The 19,563-nt window shown below is 34.6% G+C and overlaps 1 protein-coding gene across 1 annotated transcript in view; it reads right to left on the reverse strand.

The window, feature by feature from the left end:
- The window catches only part of CCNH (cyclin H), a 67,674-nt gene extending 49,639 nt beyond the window's left edge, over positions 1 to 18,035 (reverse strand). The window contains exons 1-5 of the mRNA XM_053701477.1: positions 17,952 to 18,035; positions 10,910 to 11,042; positions 9,921 to 10,043; positions 7,825 to 7,898; positions 6,509 to 6,719 (exon numbers count right to left, since the gene is read on the reverse strand). Of these exons, the coding sequence (XP_053557452.1) occupies positions 6,509 to 6,719; positions 7,825 to 7,898; positions 9,921 to 10,043; positions 10,910 to 11,026 (525 nt within the window). The 5' untranslated portion in view covers positions 11,027 to 11,042; positions 17,952 to 18,035. The remainder of the gene's footprint in view (positions 1 to 6,508; positions 6,720 to 7,824; positions 7,899 to 9,920; positions 10,044 to 10,909; positions 11,043 to 17,951) is intronic.
- Between the last annotated feature and the right edge of the window lie 1,528 nt (positions 18,036 to 19,563).

A 19,563-nucleotide genomic window follows, 5' to 3' on the forward strand; every position in this document is an offset into this window, starting at 1 on the left:
CCTACAAATGGGTTTGACAAGTTTGAATTTATAAAAGATCTTCACGGCTTTGCAAGACGTGTCGTTTTATCTCAAATGTTCAAAGGGAAAAGAAAAAAAAAAAAATATCTTACTGATGACCTGGCCTTGGATAAAGATGACATATTGGCTTTGCAAGATTTAGAGGAACTCCTTCAGCCCTCTCCCGTTGAAACCACTGAATCTTCTCCACTCTCCCAAATAAAAGCTAGATCTGACTTTAGACCTAGGTCCAAATTTATGCCACAACTCTCCACAGTTCCAGTGGTAAATATATTTGTAAGTTGAAAAATATATATATGCAAAATGACTGACAAATATAATTGATGACAATCTTACCAAGACTGAAAAAAAAACAAAAAAACAATGAATGAATTGACCAATGCTGATAATATAGTGGATTAAATCTGCGGACAAGGGGGGCAATGTGGTCCTGTGGGACCAAATTAGCTATGTTTTAGAAGTCAAAAGACAACTACTGGATAAAAACCAGACTATACGTCTTACGTCAAGCCCAATATCCAATATTCAGTCCTTACTTTTCAGAAAGCTTAATGACGCAAAACTCTTGTATTATTAATCTTGCTGAATTTAAGTACTTATTCAATGATTTTCCGATAATGCCAGTTTTTTTACTGTATACCTAAAATCCATAAAAATGTAAGCAAAACAAAACCAAAAAAAAAAAAAAAAAAAAAAAAAAAAAAAAAACACAGGTTGTCCCATAATTTCTGGGATAGGCAGTGTAACTGAAAACCTTGGAAATTACATTGATTATTTCTTAAAACCCTTCCTGAGTACAATGCCCTCATACGTTATAGATACGGACAAAAAATTGATTGTCTCTCTACCCCATGATGCCTTGTTAGTATCTTTGGATTATATTCATCAATCCCACATGAGATTGGTATAGAGGCAGCAACGCATTTTCTAGACATTAGAGGGGTAGCTTTCAGCAATCATACTGATTTTACTATTGATCTACTCTGCTTTGTACTTGAGAACAATAATTTTTCATTTGACAAAATTCTACAGGCAAATTAGAAGTAAAGGTATGGGGGGCCACAAGTGCCCCCACCTAGGAGCTTGGGAAATGGAAGAGGTCTACCAAAAGAGATCGTTCAATTGGCATGTCCACTTATGGCTCCGTTATGTGGATATATTTATCATCTGAGAAGGTACCCAAGCAGAATTTAGTAAGCTTTGTGGTAGATTTGAATAAAAATGATAGAAACGTTCTCACCCTTAACTACAGTAAAATTGATCTCTCATTTCTAGATGTAAATATCAAAGTGGAAAATTACATTCTAGTGACTGAAATTTTTCGTAAAGCGACTGCAACAAATAGCATCCTCTAAGCAAAGCAAAGCCACCATCCAGCTCACCTCAAAAAGGTAATTCCTAATGGGACAATTCCTGCGTCTACGCAGGAACTGATCATCAAAATCGAAGTGTGATGAACATGCAGCACAAAAGAATAGATTCAAAGCTAGAGGCTATTCAAAGTGCATCTTAACTAATGCAAGTAATGAGGCACGGAAAAAAATAATAGGGAAACACTCCTCTTTCCAAAAGAGAAAGATAAAACAAGTGGCATTAGATTAGTCACAAAATGTAATTGCCACTAGAATGGTTTAAGAAATATCCTAAAGAAGAACTGGGATATTCTATTAAGTGACGAAAGTGTAGCTAAAGAGGTAGGCACTGTTCCAAGCCTGACAGCCAAAGGGCCCCAAACCTAAATGATAAATTGGTTAGAAGCAAATTTGTCACTCCACAGAAGAATTGGCTTCTCAATCAAAAGATAGTGGTCAATTTCCCATGTAAGAACAGTGTAGCTTGTGAATTCATGGCAAAAACTAAAGTTTTTCTGCCTGTACTGAGAGGATTTACAGGCTAAGACACTTCTTCAATTGCAACACTGAAGGAGTAGTCTATCTACTACTACTACTACTACTAGTAGCAATTGCCCCAGTTTTTATGTTGGGAAGACAAAAAGATTTCTGAAAGATAGAATTCTTTAACAGAGGGATGACATTAAAAACAAAGCTCAAAATAGCAGTGTAGCAAGGCAGTTTCCACAACAGCATCCCTGACTGTATGAGAGTTACTGGTATCGATAGAGGTATCACCAATGGTGGGGATAATGACAAGGTTCTCCTTCAAAAGGAGTGCAGGTGGATTTATAACCTCTCTACCATTGTACTAAATGGTATGAATGAGAGGCTTGATATGGCTAGCTTCTTATGACGTTATTATATTTGCCCTATAATCTGTTGATTGCGACTCATTAAAAATTAGCTTTTTACCTGGATCGTGGTAATCGTATGTATAAAGAACTGTATATATCACTTAAAATAAGTATCTATGTGAGTTTATATTGAAACTTCACCTCCTACTATAGGTGGAGTTTGTGTGGCTTTAAAAGACTGCACAGAATACGTCATATCATCAAGCCCTGAGGAAGCCCCGTCTCTCTTGTGACGAGGGGGTGAAACGCGCATCAGCAATTGGCTGACCGACCCATGTGACGTGACATGCTGGCTTGTTTGTTTGGCAGAGGATTCAACAGAATATGCTGTAACATAAAACAAGCCCGAGCAAGGTAAAGATCTCTGAGGATAATCAGCACCTCGCAATTGCTCTGCATAGCAGATCCAACATCAAGCCTGTGAGGCAATTTGTTGAAAGGAGTGACTACACACAGAGAAGCACGGATGTTTTGAGAAATCGTCATGCGTACAGCCAACAGGTGCAGTTGACAGAGGCGTATGGAATCCCTAAAGAGGTATCCTCCTGCATCTTTGTTTTACTTTGTTTTGTCACACTACTAACTTACATACTTCACGTGCTTTGCTTGATACCCTCTGGCATATACTGCTACTTGCTGCATGGCTTTATGAATGTCCTTACTTTCTTACTTCCATTTGTTCCTTGCGGGACATTTAAAAAGGTTTTCAGCTGGAAGTTTGATACCAATGAAAGGACTATCTGTCTAAACAGTCCATAATAGACTGGAAGTCTCTGAAATTTTACTTGTCTAGTCCTTTGGTTTTGATGGTATAACTTAATTGTAACCCTGCCTTAAAAAGTATGGCGATATTGTTATTTGTGTATGTGTGATTACGCATATAATTTCCCTAGAGAATATGTACTGGCAAACAACATATACATACATACATATATATATATATATATATATATATATATATATATATATATATATATATCTCGTGTCCCTGTGTAAAGTATGGCAAGTGACTATGCACAGATCTTTTTAAACCTTATTTATCTCAGTTTTTATTAAAACTTAAATAGGTCTGAGAATTTGCCTAGGTGGTTTTGATCTGTGCCATATTCAGTTGTATCATTGCTATTGAAATAGCTATTGTGTTTTTCTCTTTAGGGAGGAATCACCGTTAAGATCATACAATCTGCATGTTATTTTACTGGGACCGGTCCTAGCATTTGTAAATATATGTGAGTATATTTTGGTTTGTTTCTCTGCATCTTAAACCACAAAATTTATTTTATCCAGTGTAACTGGATTCTGTCAGTTTGACGGGCCTGCGCTCGACACAATGTGGGAATAAACTTAACTTTGATACAAACTTTTGAGAGTGTTGCCATTTTGCATTTTCTAAAAAGAGTGCTGAATTCCCAGTCTTTAATAGTGACTTTATTACATTTTACTATATCTCCTTTTTTTCATTGTAAAAAACAACAAAACCTCTGTTTTGTGGTGAACAACAGACTATCAGACCACACATGGCCCTTTGTATAAGATAGCAACTAGGACGTTGCCTACATGAACTAATCAAGTAACACCTTGGTGCATACAAAGTAGGCACTGTTGGACCACATAAAACATATGTGTGTGTTCAGGGGGTATAAGTAAGGGGTAGAAAATCTAGCATACTGCTCTCAGACCCTACATATACGATCTACATTACATAACCAACACAAGATAGGATGGGGGCATGAAACCCAAAAAATGTATTTCATGATTCAGATAGAACATAAATTCAATTAACTTTACAATTTACTTCTATTATCAAATTTTCTTCTTATCCTTTGTTGAAAAGTCAGAAACTGCACATGTCTGCAGTACTGTGTGGCAGCAGTTTTGCAACAATGTTATTCATTAGCAAGAGCAAATCATAAAATAAATATTTTGGATTTCATGTCCCTTAAATGAGGATTTAGTCAAGTTACTTGACAGCAGAGAACACTGTCTTATAACTTTAAATTGGAATACGATGCCCAAAACATCTATATCACATTTTTCCCAAAGACCTTGTGTGCAGACAATTTCTAGGATAATATGATCTGGGATTGGATTTTAGGTTACAACTAAGGACACATTCAGTTTACGTATGTTGTATAAGTGCCATCACTATTCCTTTACTCATTTAGATGTATATATTTTTTGTATGCTTAGTGAACACTTGTAAGCTTTTTGGTAGCTTTAACGCTAATTAACATTTGTTAATGTGATTTTAGTTTATATTGTTTGATTCTTATAGCATTTTAGCTGATCAAATAAATTCATAAAATGGTACTTAAAAAGGGGCATGGAGATAGAGAATACCAATTTTAAATAACTTTCCAATTATGTCTAGAATCTTATTCGCTTCATTGTTAGAGCAGCAGCAATGCACTACTGAGAGCTAGATAAATGTATTGGGTGACCTAACTACATGAGGCATATTTGTGCAACCACCAATCAGATTCTGAGCCTACCTAGGTATCCATTTCAACAAAAGCTACCAAGAGAACAAAACAAATTAGATGAATGTAAATTAAAAACATGCACTCTCTGAATCATGAAAGAAAAAAAAAAAATTTAGGTTTCATGTCCCTTTAAGTATTTATATGCACTAATTTTTGTTTACTTGGAATAAAGATTCTACGTGAAAACATTTAGATAAGTTTCTATTTCCAAAATAATAACAAATGCAGCCTCTTCAAATGGATTGTTTTTTAAAAATAAAATAAAACCCCAACAACCTTAAAAAGGGACACTAAAAAGTCAAAACTAAAAACTTTGAGAGCATGCAATGTTAAAGGGACATTATACACTAGATTTTTCTTTGCATAAATGTTTTGTAGATGATCTATTTATATAGCCCATACAGTTTTTTTTTTTTATTAAATGGATAGTTTTGCTTATTTTTAAATAATTTTGCTCTGATTTTCAGACTCCTAACCAAGCCCCAAAGTTTTTGGAGAATACCGACGTATACCTACTCCAGTTTGCTCCTGTTTGTGTAAAGAGTCTTTTCATATGCAAAGCAAGGGGAGTGTGCTATTTTCCACTTGCAGTGGGTGTTCCAGTAACCTTTTAAACAGAGCTAAATTATGAGCTTCTAAGTAAGTGTTTATACGGTTTTATGCAGGATTTTTATATTAGTATCTGTGCATATTATTCTTTATAGTAGTGTCTATTACACTACTATATGAAAATTGGTGTATACTGTTCCTTTAAACAACTTTCCAATTTACTTAGTTATCTTAGTATCTAAGGTTCAAAAGAATACCTAGGTAGGCTCAGAAGCAGTAACACATTACTAGGAGCTAGATGGTGAATGGTGGCAGCACAAATGCCTCTTGTCATTGGCTCACACAATGTGTTCAGCTAGCTCCCTGTAGTGCATTGCTACACTGTACAAAGGATACCAAGAGAACAAAGCAAATTTGATAAGATGCACAGTATATTGGAACATTGTTTAAAAGTGCACGCTATAGCTGAATCTAAAAAGTTTAATTTTGACTTTACTATCTGTCCCTTTAAACTTTCCTGATTCAGACAGAACCTGCACTTTCAAACAGCTTTCAAGATTACTTATGCTCTAATGTGTTTTGTTCTCTTAGTATCCTTTGTTTTAAATCATAACTAGGTAGACGCAGGAATGCACTATTGGGAGAGGGTTGCAATTTGTGGCTGCACATATGTCTCTTGTCATTTGCTCATCTGATGTGTCCAGCTAGCTCCCAGTCATGCATTGTTAATAGGAGAGTTATTTAAAATGATATGCTCTTCCAGAATCATTAGAGAAAACATTTTGGAGGATTGAAAAAAAAAAAAAAAACAGCCTAAAGTTGGCATTGGTTTAATTGGCGATTTGACATCTACTGAAAGTGAAGAATATATATACAGAAGAAATAAAAATTCAACCTCTAAAAAGACTCCATTTAAAAAACAAACAAATAAACAAACATAAATGTGGCAGGTGTAGCAAGTTATGGAATACAAATCCTGTAGTCTAGATTAGTAACTTCACACCAAAAATAACTCCAGTTTTGCAAGTACAAATTTATAATGTCATTGTCTTTGTAGACTGACACACATACATTCTCAGCAACTGCTATAGTAAATAATAGATTTGACCATAAAATACAATGCAGATGCTGTCTGATCAGAACAGATTTTAAAACACAATTCAATTTTTTACAGCAAATAAGACCCATAGGCCCAACATCATGTTACCTTTAAATCAATTAGATATCCTTCAAAGGGTCTGTATGGATTGTGCACTATAAGATGAAAATTCAACTGCTGTATCAGTAGTAATTCATATTCCAGGATCTGTTCAAGGACCTTCTCCTGTCCCACTGGATTTTCACCTAAGTTTGCAACAAACTGAGCACTGGATACATTGAATTCATCTACTTTGCAGGCCAGGAAAGCACAAGTGAGCCTAATAAAAAGCACATAAACAATAGTATAAAATGAAAAGTACATACACGTTCACAAGGCTGAAAAATTTTCACTAATCCCAAACTAGTAAGTAATAAAAATGTTCTCTATTATTTAAAGTACCATAAAGTTTCTCTTCTACATCAGACTATTTTGTATTGCACTATTGCTTGCTTATAACTTCAAATGATTTAAATATGTGTTCTTCCCAATCCATTAGAAACAAGTATCTCATGATTATCAACAGAAAACACCATTAAAGGGACACTCAAGTCAAAATTAAACTTCAAGATTCAGATACAGCATGCAATTTTAAACAACTTTCCAATTTACTTCAACAAAATGTGCACAGTCTTTTTATATTTACACTTTTTGAGTCACAAACTCCTACTGAGCATGTGCAAGAATTCACAGCATATACCTATATGCATTTATGATTGGCTGATGGCTACTTCATAGTTAATGTCCGCTCCATAGCAACAACTAGTCTGGAGTTGTAAACAGGTGTGGCAATTGTTCATAACCACCTATCTCAAACCATGTTCAGTACATCTAAATAAAACTGATTTTACTGCTTTGAGGGAGTTAACCACATTAGTAAAGACAAGCAATAGGTGGAGGAAAAAAAAAGAAAAGAAAAAAAGGAGGTAGGGAATAGAATTCCATTAATTAACCCCTGTAACTTAACTTTCATTAAAAGAGCAGAAAATACTGAGGATTTGACAAGTTCATATAAAACGTAAAGTGGTAGTAAACACATCAAGATCAGTGCTTAATGGATCAACTTTGCAGTATACTTGCATTATTTTGGCCTATTTTCAGTTTAGTTTTGAAAATAGTTTATTTTCTTATTCTCAGAACTGAAAGTACAAACTAAAGACTTTTAGGCAAACCCTGCTACATATCTTGCTGATTGACCTTAGCACTTTATACCAACATAATGACAGTGGTTAACCCTGTAAGCTGCAGCCTCATTGGATCATACAAATAAAGCAAGTGATTTGTAGTTCATGTCTACAATGTTCTACAGAGAGATTATATGAATTGTTGTTCCCGTCAAATAAAATGTAATAAATCTCAAATAAAACAAAAAGTAAATAGCTTACATTATTATCCGTGGATGATGTTCCATGATTGAATTATTGAGGAAGAATCTTTTAAAATACATACATGCTGTTCCCTGGAAATGAGAGAATTTACAAACACAAAAGGTTAAGAATGATTTTTAAAAAGAGAACTATTACATAGGTCACATAATTAACATATTGCTCTGTCTGGCAAATCTGTAACAGTTATATGTTGCTCCAACCGGACAAGCAATAAAAAAAAATAGCCATGTGTTTTGATGTAAAGCATTTAGGGTTACCTTTAATGCTTTTAAAGATCTTACAATTGTTATTGTGGTTCTGTATGTTATTGCAGCCAGTGCAGGAGCTGAGCATTAAGTCTGGCAAGGGTCTACTTGTTACCCACTAAATAAGTAGTTTAATTCTGCTTCAGTCCTCAGTCCCAGTTTAAGACAATTAATTTAGAGATATGTTAATCATACAGATAGAACACATTTTAATTGGTTATTTTAGATGGGATTCCACATCAGAACAAACTTGATAACTTCATAGTGAGGGAGTATACTGACGTTTTACCTTTCCTAAAAGTACATTAGAGGATTCCAAAATGATCCCCTTTCAATTAAAATTAGGTGTTATGTTTTATCACACACAGGCTTTTAAAAAGGACAGTCTACTTGATTTTTTTTATTATGTAAAAAGATCAATAACGCCTTTACTACCCACTCCCCAGCTTTGAACAGCCAACATTGTTTTATTAATATACTTTATAACCTCTAAACCTCTGCCTATTTCTAAGCCCCTGCAGGCAGCCTCTTATATCAGTGCATTGTATTAGTTTTTACAGCCAGACAATGCTAGTTCATGTGTACCATAGATAACATTGTACTCACTCCTGTGGAGTTATGCAGGAACCAGCACTGATTGGAAAAATGCAAGATTGTAAAAAGCACTGAGATATGGAGCAGTCTGCGGAGACTTAAATACAAGGTAATCACAGAGGTAACAAGTGTGGTTGGTTATGCATAACTGGGGAATAGGTAATAAAAGGGATTATTTATTTAAAAAAAAAAAAAAAATCTGGAGTAGACTGTCTTTTCATCAAAGCATAATAAGAGCACCAAGTAAGTCTCTTAAAATAAAATGATCTGTATCATAAAAGTTTATTTTTTATTTTATGTCCCTTTAAGATAGTGAATGGGCTAGTAGCTTTTTACACCCGTATTGGTATTTTAGTGACATTTTCCACTGGTGGCTATTACCAAACGTAAATATATTTGATTTATTGCCTTGGTAGAATTAAAGGCTAAGCCGAACCATTCGAATCTAGACCTTCAACTCTGAAGTTAGGATATCCCAGGAACTTTATTTGGCAAAGGGATAGTAAACGTTGTTTAGGATGTTACATAATTCAACACTATGTTCAGAATTGTGTAACATAAGGATAGCCTTCCCTTTTACAAAAAATAACTAGGCAGCTAAAACCATTTCCATTGCAAGTGCAGATGCCCTCTTCAATGCATTCCAGTGTCCTGGCTGCATTACCTTGTGCGGGAGTGCACTAAATTTTGTTGACTGCTGCGACTGGGCGAACTCAAATTAGACAGTGAACCCTTGATGAGGTTGGGGGGGGGGGGGGAGAAGACTGCTGTGCCAAAGAGGGCGCGCCTGTGCTTGCAAGTAAAGTTTTAAAGGGTGTGCATAGTGCAAAATTATTTCACATCTTAAACAACGTTAACTGTCCCTTTAAAATATTTAAGCCATCTTACCGGCATATAATTTTTAGTAACTTTATAAGATACACAATGACATAGATGAAAAAGACTAAATGCAATATTCCAAAATATCAACTAAAAATAAAACATAACCCAAAATCTTGTTATTCTTATTTAATTACATCAAATAAACCAACATCAATCCAGCACTCTCCACGATAGCCAGGAACTCAGGTGAGCCACTGCCAAGCTCACAGTATTCGTCAAAAAACAGAAAAACAAGTTCCTTTAGCTTGATAAAAATCCCTTTATTGACAGACATGGGGATCAAAGTCTTAACACACACACCGTTTTAGGGTGGTCCCCTTAATCATGTGAACTTGTTTAATTAAATGACAGATGCTCAGTAGTCTTACTTACCAGTACAGATTTTGGCATTACTGGTTTGAAAGCATTGCAAAAGTCCAGTAAACGTTTCTCATAATATTTGCAAATAATAAGTTCTTCATGCGGCTCAAGACTAAAAACCTCGGCTAACTGGGTCTGAAAAAGATAAGAATAAAAAAGTAAAGTTTCATTTTGCTATTTCTTGCTTTATGGTTATGGGTGAAGACTAAATAATACTGAGATAGTTGTCATTTCTGCAAGTTGTCATTTCTGCAAATAAATGACTATTTTTATTTGGAATTTGTGAGTAATAGAATAAAATGTTTATTTTGCTCAAACACATACAAATAAATAGTAAAAACAGAGACACTGATAATTTTGCAGAAACTGATAATTTTTAAAAATAAAATTCCAGGGCTAAATAAATATATATATATATATATATATATATATATATATATATATATATATGGACTTCTTGGAATCATAAGAATATAATATTAATTATTTTTTATGTCTGATTACTTGTCAGAATCGTTAGAGACTGAAATCACTTCTGTTTTTATATGTTGCCAAATGTTTTAGATTTTTTTACAACAATTTGTATAAAGATTTATATCTAAATGTGGTTCTTTTTTTGTAACTAGTAATAAATCGCTGCCTGTACTGAAGACTGTGTTCTGTCACTAGCATTTTACTTAGGAAATTTTGATTGGTTCAGTCAGTGCTGGATAGTAATATCATGCATCCACCTTTTATTTTTTTTCTTACACCTTATTATATTGATATATCCCGTACACCAGTGATAGTGTTAATATTTTTCTGAGAACACTATCACTGAAACCCACTTTACATATACTGAAACCCACTTTACATATGTTTTCTTTGGTGGGGATTGCCAATTATTTCTGATTTTCTCAGAGTAATTATAGTATGATGTGAATGCTCACTGCATAGATTCTTCAAAAGTTTCCGGTATAGGCAAGCAACTGACAAGCAGATATTTAATCTTTACTCTTTACCTTCCCAGCAGCTCGTATCTTAGCCTTACAGCGGGCGTTCGCCTGAACTCTCAATCGGTGCGGGTCATCTTCGCTTTGAAAGGTCCAGTGTTTCTTCTGGGTACTGATGTGATACATGTTGCTCTCTAGGAACCTGGGCGCACAACAATGACGAAATATAGTAAAGTCGTATATATGATGCGTCAAACTAGAGTTATACGTGACAAGTGGGCGTGGCTGCAAGGACGTTACGCGTTGTGTTGTAAAAGCTATGGCTTATAGGCTTTCAGTAGTATAATATCTACGTTATCATTATATGTTCTATAATATACGTACTTAGTTACTAAATGATTATTTATAACGATGCTTTACGATAAGAAAGTTTGTTTCTTTTTCTAGCTATTTCTTATTCGTGGTATTTGCATAGTTGCCAACAGTCCCTGATTTCCAGGGACAGTCCCTGGATTTTGTTGTATGTCCCTGGATTTTTTTGTCCCTGGAAATGTCCCTGAAAATCTCTTTTGCACAACATTTGTTGTTTGTATATATATATATATATATATATATATATATATATACAGATGATAAATAGATACAGTATAGTGTACTATTTAAATATAATTCATTCCTAATGGAATATTAGTATTATTGAATGGGTTCACATATTATTTGTCTTTCTAATTTTGATGCTGTGTTGTACAAATAACCATATGCCCAGAATGTGTTCCAGAGACTGGGTAGGTGTAAGAGCTTGGTGCTGTAATCTGTATAATAAACTATGGATAAGTCTAAATTATACTATTACTATCAAATGGGTGTGTTTTGATTGCAGAACTCAGTGGGCGGAGCAGTTGAACAGTAGGTCGTCAATAATACTCCAGTAACCCTCTTGCTTGCTCTGCTGCAAAGTGTCCCAGGATTTTTTTTTGAAATGTTGGCAACTATGGTATTTGGCTTCTTATTATTCATGGAAGTTGGTTTCTTTTTCACAATTCTTGTTAGACTGCTTTAAATTTAGTTCAAAATGAAAATATTGGTTTTATTTAAATATATGATTTACATGGCCAAACAATTCATGTCACAAAGGGGAGGTCCACCCTACGTATATTCATAGTGATATTATTGTCTTGCCATTAACCCTTTGTAAATATCAGTTTACTTATTTAATATTGTATATTTGTATTGATGCCAATGTGTGCCCTTTGTTTCAAATTTGTATATACGATTGTATAAAGGGAATTTACCTCTGTAACTACATTATATGAATTAATAAAACCTATATTTTTTATTTTAAATTCAATGTAGCCGTCTGACCAAAAATTTGAATAAGAAACCAACTTCCATGAATAAGAAACCAAATGCCACGAATAAGAAACAGCTTGAATATGTTTTTGAAAATTTTAGCATTTGCCATCTTAACCATTAAAACATAAGTGTAAAGTTAGGTTTTCTTAGTTCTAAAAGCCTGCTCTTTTTTCATTTAATTTTTAAAGGTAAGATAGATAGTTTAATTTCCATTTCAAGCCACATTCTACTGTAATTCTGTTCCTGGTGTATTGCTATAGTAGCTCTTATGTATAAAATGTACAGGAAATAACTGCATAAGATTTATTTTTGTATGTTAAATATCCGCTTTTGATGACTGAAGCCACAATCCATTGTTTTTAAGAACATGCCCGTATAATGGGTTACGCCTGCAGAAATAGCAGGCCTCCTTATCTTATCTTTGTTCAGTTACATTAAGAGATCATTATGTGTGGTGAACAAGACCAAAACAAGGGCTCAAAATCTCAAGTTGGAGGGTAGTAGGCTCAGAAGTAATTTGTGTAAGCACTTCTTTATTGAAATGATGTATTAATGTAAGAGTTCCAATTCAGGTATAGAAACAAAAATTGTACAGGAATTGAAGAATGCCTTTGATATGCTTCTCTCAGAACTAACTTGCTAGAGCACTACTTTCTAACAGTTTTGTACACAAAATAAATATTTTGTAAGCTTTTAACCCCTTCACTAATGGGACATTAAATGGAAAATTTTACCAAAGTACTGGAGAATTTAGCATTTTTGCTATCACTTAATTTAAACACTCCATTCAAAACTATATATATATTTTTAAGTAGACAACCTAAGTTATTGATCTAGGACCATTTTGGTATATTTCATGCCACCATTTTGCTGCCAAATGCAATCATATAAAAAAATGGTTGACTTTTTCCTAACATTTGAGTTTCTTGCTGAAATTATTTACATACTGCTTGTAAAGTCATAACACAAATGTTTGGGATCCCCTTTGTTTAGAAATTACAGACATGCTTGGCTTTGTCATTACTTTTTGGTAATTAGAAGGTCGCTAATTACAGTTGCGCACTACACTTCTGAATTTCCTGGCAGTGAAGGGGTTAATTAGCTGGTAAGGGTAATAGTCTTGTAATGTAGGTATTACCCTCCCACCTTACACCTCCCTCCTCCCTGATCCCCCCCAAACAACTCTCTTCCCCCACCCACACTCCTCACCACCAGACAGCCTGCCAGCCCTCTCACAAATTTTATTTTCTGTAGGCTAGCGCCCCTTCCACTCCCTCCGCCCACCCATCTCCCTTTTTGCCTCCCACCAGCAGCAACAGAGATTGTTACAGACAGTGACACAGACCGTGTCATTGTCTGTAACAATCTGTCAATCTTCCTTCATATGGTAACGGAGCACTGATCGTGCTCAGTTACCATATGAAGGTAGATGCTAGAAAGCCCAGGACCAGCAGCTCTTAGCTGTCAGTTGACAACTGAGACTGCTTGGGCTTCCAGCATGTTAGATGTATTTTCTTCCTTTAGTGACGATTCAGGCTGTAGCCAATCGTATCACTGCCCCTTTGGCGTCCAAAATCAGGGGCGTTATTATTTACTTGCTGGACGCCAGGGGGGGAGTGAAACGATTGGCTACAGCCTGAATCGTCACTGAAGTAAGAAATAGAGTATCCATTATGGCCAGAGGAATGGCAAACTATATGAAGACATGAAAGCGTAATTACTTAAAAAATTAAGCCTTTACAAAGCCTTTCATGAATTAAAGTCCCCATCTTTTACTTTATGATTACAAATATTGTAAATACAAACTTTACCATCAATTTAAGATGTTAATAAAAATATAAATTTGTTCTCACATGTAATGATATATGCATAAAATAATGGTAAGTCTGAATCGGCTGTGTCTGCTGAAAAAAACTATATAATACATGTAGGTTTCTCTGGAGCTCCAGAGTGGCCATACTAATTTATTTTATAAATCATGCCCACAATTTACTAAAGCATTACAGAAAAAAAAGCGATCTACCAAGAAAGAACAACTGCTCAGTTCTATGGCCCGGTTACCAGCTGGGATTAGCATCTTTTAGTCCAATTGTGCTTTTCACAAAGGAGAGCTTTCCTGAAGTAAATCAGTCTGATCCTGCCTAACAAGGTTAGTCCAGCCCAAAATACCAGTAATTTTCCAGTAAATTATGCTCACAATTTAGTAAAATGTGCCACAATTTAATTTAGAAAATCGTGCTCACATTTTAGTAAATCGTGTGCACTATTTATAAAACCCCCCTTTTTTATGCACACAATTTAGTAAAACATGCTCACATTTTAGAAAATCGTGCACACAATTTAGTAAATTTTGTGCACTATTTATAAAACAAATATTGTGTGGCCACTCTGGTGCACCATAGGTTTCTCACTGAAAAAATAACCTACAGGGGGAATTAAATGTGAGCAGCATCTACAAACTCAGAAATAGCTCAGTACAGCAATGGAAATGGCTCAGCAGTTAAAGAGACAGTCAACTAAATTTTTTTATTGTTTTAAAAGATAGATAATCCCTTTATTACCCATTCCTCAGTTTTACACAGAAAACATGGTTATATTAATACACTTTTTACCTCTGTGATTACCTTGTTTCTAAGCATCTTCTAACTGCCCCCTGATCACATGACTTTATCTATTGACTTGCATTTAAGCCAATTAGTGCTGTGTTGTTAGAATCCACGGGCGCCAGCACAATGCTATCTATATGGCTCACAAGAACTAGCTTCCCCAAATGTGAAAAGCAAATACAAAAGCATGTGATCATGGGGCTGTCTTTATGGACTTAGAAACAGACAGAAATTTAGAGGTTTAAAGATTATGTCCCTTTAAGAGGTTAATATCACTAGTAAGTCCTAGTACCTTTTGTAAAACAAATCATTGCATATAAGTCTATATTTAGAAAACTAATATTTGAAATCTGATGATAAATATTTTAACAATAAAATATTGAAGACTAGAGAAATATAATTGAAATGTAATCCTTTGAACTTACACACAAGGCATGCCCTAAAAATGTTATCTTATAAATATATCTTATAATAATTATAAAGCATAAACACATATATCCTACTGGCTTTGAAATAATAATAATTAGGTTGGAAGTGGTGCTGTGTACCAAAAAAATTTGGTACACCAAAAGATGGAACATTCTCATGTTTAGGATGCGCCCAATGCAACAGCGTTATGTCGGGAGGGGAAATATCACATCCCCATACAGGCAAAATATGTAGAATCCCGGGTTACTTCACATGTAACTACATACGTAGTGTATGCACTAAAATGCCCATGTGGCCTATTATACATACGTAGGTGAGACTACACAAAAGGTCAAAGACCGCTTCTGTCAACACAAATCAAACATCAGAAATGAAAAAACAGCTCATCTTCCTGTCCCCTCCCATTTATTGGAAAAAGGCCATCAGGCCAATCAATTACAATTCATGGTGATTGACCATGCCAAGAAAAAGCCAAGAGGGAGAGACAGGATGAAGGATATATTATATAAAGAAGCCAAATGGATTTGGACTTTAGACACTATGTCCCCTAGGGGCCTTAATAAGGAGTTTGATTTAATGCCCCTTATATATAGATTGCTCTTAAGATATTGTATTTTCTTTAGAGTTAAATACTACAGGTACCCTATGGAATCTATCTCTTTCCTCTGTATTTTGTTTTTAATTTTGCTTTTGAGGTCCAATTCTTTACAAAGGCCCGTCAGGGTTAAATAAGAACGCTTGTGTCTTTAAATTGTTTTAATTATGATGTAAATGTGATGTCAAATTAGCACACGCCCCTTGTGGCCTGTGGATTGGTTCCTCATTAATTGCCTTGTGTATAAATTACTTTATTATTTCAATGTATGTTAGCTTGAGATAGGGTCACGAAGCCCAGAAACGTTGCTCCAATAAAGGTGTTTTCCTTTCCATGAGAGTGCTACCTTCTTGACCGTTTTTCATTAATAAATCATAAGCATTAGGGATGTGATTTTGTTTTTAACATATAGTTTTGCTTATTTATCAATAACATTGTGCTGATTTTCAGATTCCTAACCAAGCCTCAAAGTATCAGATGTATACAAATGTCTTCAGAATCCTGTTTGCTTCTGTTTGAGTAATGGATCATTTCATATGCAAGGGAGGTGGAGAATCTGCTCTTCCTGTATTCTCAGTCCATTTCAGTGGTGTCTCAGCCTAACCTCATTAACAGTGCTAAATTGGGAGCTTCTAAGTAAGGTTTTAAATGGTTTTGTACTTGATTTTTATATTTGTACCTATTCTTCTTTATAGTAGTGTTTATTACATGCAGTTATATGAAAATTGGTGTATACTGTCCCTTTAATAGTAAATATAAAACTGTATTCACAGCTTTTAGGTAGCCATCCGATTGTTGTGCATCAGTTTACCTGTTAAGACAGGTTTTCACAGCCATCCAGTTCGTGAGCTGTAATTATAAGCACTTCCAGCGGTAATCCAACCATAAAGGTATACAGCTAACTGTGATCCACGGCACTCCTTATTTTGTTTATATATAAAATTTTATATATATATATATATATATATATATATATATATATATATATATATATATAATATCTGCATAGTCATCTTTATCATATATTTGCACCCAATATATATATATATTTAAAATAGAGGACATTTTTAAAATATATTCCCACTAATTAAAGTCCAATAGTCATGCAGCACTAAGCAGTAGTAGATTTTACATATAACTGTCTTTTCATCTTTTGGCTCCACAGTTCTCAGGCTCCAAGCTCCCTTCCCCACATCACACAGACACAGATCACTCCAACTCACACGCACCATCCACTGCACTAGCCAGCAGGGAGCACGCAGGAGGACTCAGGCACGGGGAAAGCTTTGTCCTCTCTCTTTTTCATGTGCAATGATAACGCACCTCAGCTAACTGCCAGCCCTTCAGGAACTTACTGGCATCTTGCACTGAGGAGAGAGGGTAGGGCGAGCACAACATTGAATGGAGATACACTGTATGTAAATATATATATGTATTAGGGCTGGGCGATATGGGCTAAAAAAAAATAGTGCAATTTAATCGCGATTTTATTAAAAATGACCTATTTTTTTCACCTTCATTTAGCATTAAAAAGATTATTTAATACTACAGAATCTTAATGTACATGTTTATCAATGTCCAATACACTCTTTGAGCATAAAAATACAAAACAAAAAATAGTTATAATAAAATGTGCTGCCTGTGATGTGATAAAATAGTAGCCACTAGCCAGTTATTAGGTCTTATGACACACAAGTTCACACAACATTGTCATGTTTTATTGGACAGTCATTTTAACAGTGTGGACACAGTGGTATGATTAACATATAAAGCAGTGTAAGCATGGAGAAACCTGAAAATTGCTGTCTTTACAGCAGTATGACTTGTGAAGTTCTGTATATAAATATAAGTGCAGTAAAATAAGTACAATGAATGCACATACTGCTGCATATGTTATTCATTTTAGGAGTTACTGTCCAGGGAAACATGAGGGATGTGGCATTGACAAGGTCAATCCTGACACCCTGCAGCCTGTCATATTACATCACACACTAGTCACAGCTATTCTGTAGTAGTAGATCTACTATATAAAAGACCACTAAGAACACAGTTATATACAGGAGGTTAGTACATAATACAAACAAGTTAACTCAACACATACAAACAAAGCTAATTTAAATGAAATTACCTGGTCAGTTCTTACCACATTGATCATGTTTTATTAGGCAGTCAGGTTAACTGTGGTAAGAGTAACATATGAAGCAGTGTGGAAAGCATGTAGAAAGAAACCTGAAAAGTGCTGACTGAGGACTATCCAGCTCCAGCTGCATGATTTGTGTTTCTAAGTAAAGGTAGTACAATGCAGCTCTCAAACCAACAAACTGGGAACAAGTGAAGGGTGCACAGGCTTGTGTAATCACCCTAGACATATACAAAACATGGAAGGGGACTGCACTCTCAGACTGGACTGGGTACACATCCCATGACCCTGCAACATGCTCAGCCTTGGGTGCTCACTGGCACTCACAGGAAGCTGTGCTGTCCCCAGAGTCTGTGCGCAAGAACACATTTATCTCAGCTTTATTGTTGTCACTAGGAAATATGTATATGGTATGATAATTTTTTTGTACTTTTTAAAGATGTCTTGGGACCTCAAAGTCCTTGTTAAAATAAATAAATATGTGAAATAAACAAACACAGAAGATATAAATGGAAAAGAAGATTGCTTATTTTCATTTACATATGTGAGCATCTAAGAAAAAATACTTCCTCTGTTTATCATTAGTCGTGTTAGTATTCAGGTTTACTTTAATGAAACATAGGTTAACATAAATATACAGTATTATTTAATAAAGCTGTAATGAACACTGTACTTTTCGCAAGGGAATCTCATCAAAAACACAGTCTTCAGATCAAAATATACACAGACTGTATCATTTAATTGTAGGAAATCCTCAGAAAAAATGCTGTTTATTGTTCTATTTTTGCATGGATAGCAATACTGAAACTGCAATACAATTAAAAAAAAAAAAAAAAAGATGCTTAATGTTAATTATCTCTTCTTTCTATGCTCTTGTAATTTCCAGTCTGTCAGATAATCAAGTGTGCATATTGTAATAGACAAATAAAACATCTTCATGGTCTATAAACTTTACACTTAATTAGTTATTGTATGTGATTAACAGAATTTATTGTAACTTATGAAAATTAAAATGTAAAGCTGTGTGAATTAAAAAAACATTTATCATTTTTTGAGCTTTGGAAAATGTGTTCATTTAGCCAAATGCAATTCCTAATTAAATTTCTTTTGCTTATCACTTTTAAACGTAAGCTTGCTTTCTAATTTTAAGCCTTCCTGATTTATACCATATTCTAACATCATAATTATTTTTATAACAGTCAGTTGAAAATGATAACTAAAAAACACAGAAAACATTTTAGATACCATGATTTTTTTTTACACTTGTTTAACCGACAATTAAAAGTGTTGTTTTTTTTCTGTTCAGAAAACTTCTACTTCATAGAGAAAGGTTTGAGACGCATACACTCTAGCTGCTAATTATTAAATAATATTTTGTATGCTATGATTTGCTGTTGCATGTCATATGATGGATATCAATCTGTAGATTGTTAGCTCTTTGGAGCAGCGCTCTTTCCTCTTGTATTAATTGGAGCAGATAGAGCATGTGATTTGAAGCAACTTTCCAGCTTACTTATATTTTCAAATTTGCTTTGTTCTCTTGATATCTTTTGTTAAGAAGAAAGCTAGGTATGCTGATAGGAGCTCAGAAATATGCATG

Source organism: Bombina bombina, chromosome 2 (assembly GCF_027579735.1).
Source record: "Bombina bombina isolate aBomBom1 chromosome 2, aBomBom1.pri, whole genome shotgun sequence".
Taxonomy (NCBI): Eukaryota; Metazoa; Chordata; class Amphibia; order Anura; family Bombinatoridae; genus Bombina; species Bombina bombina.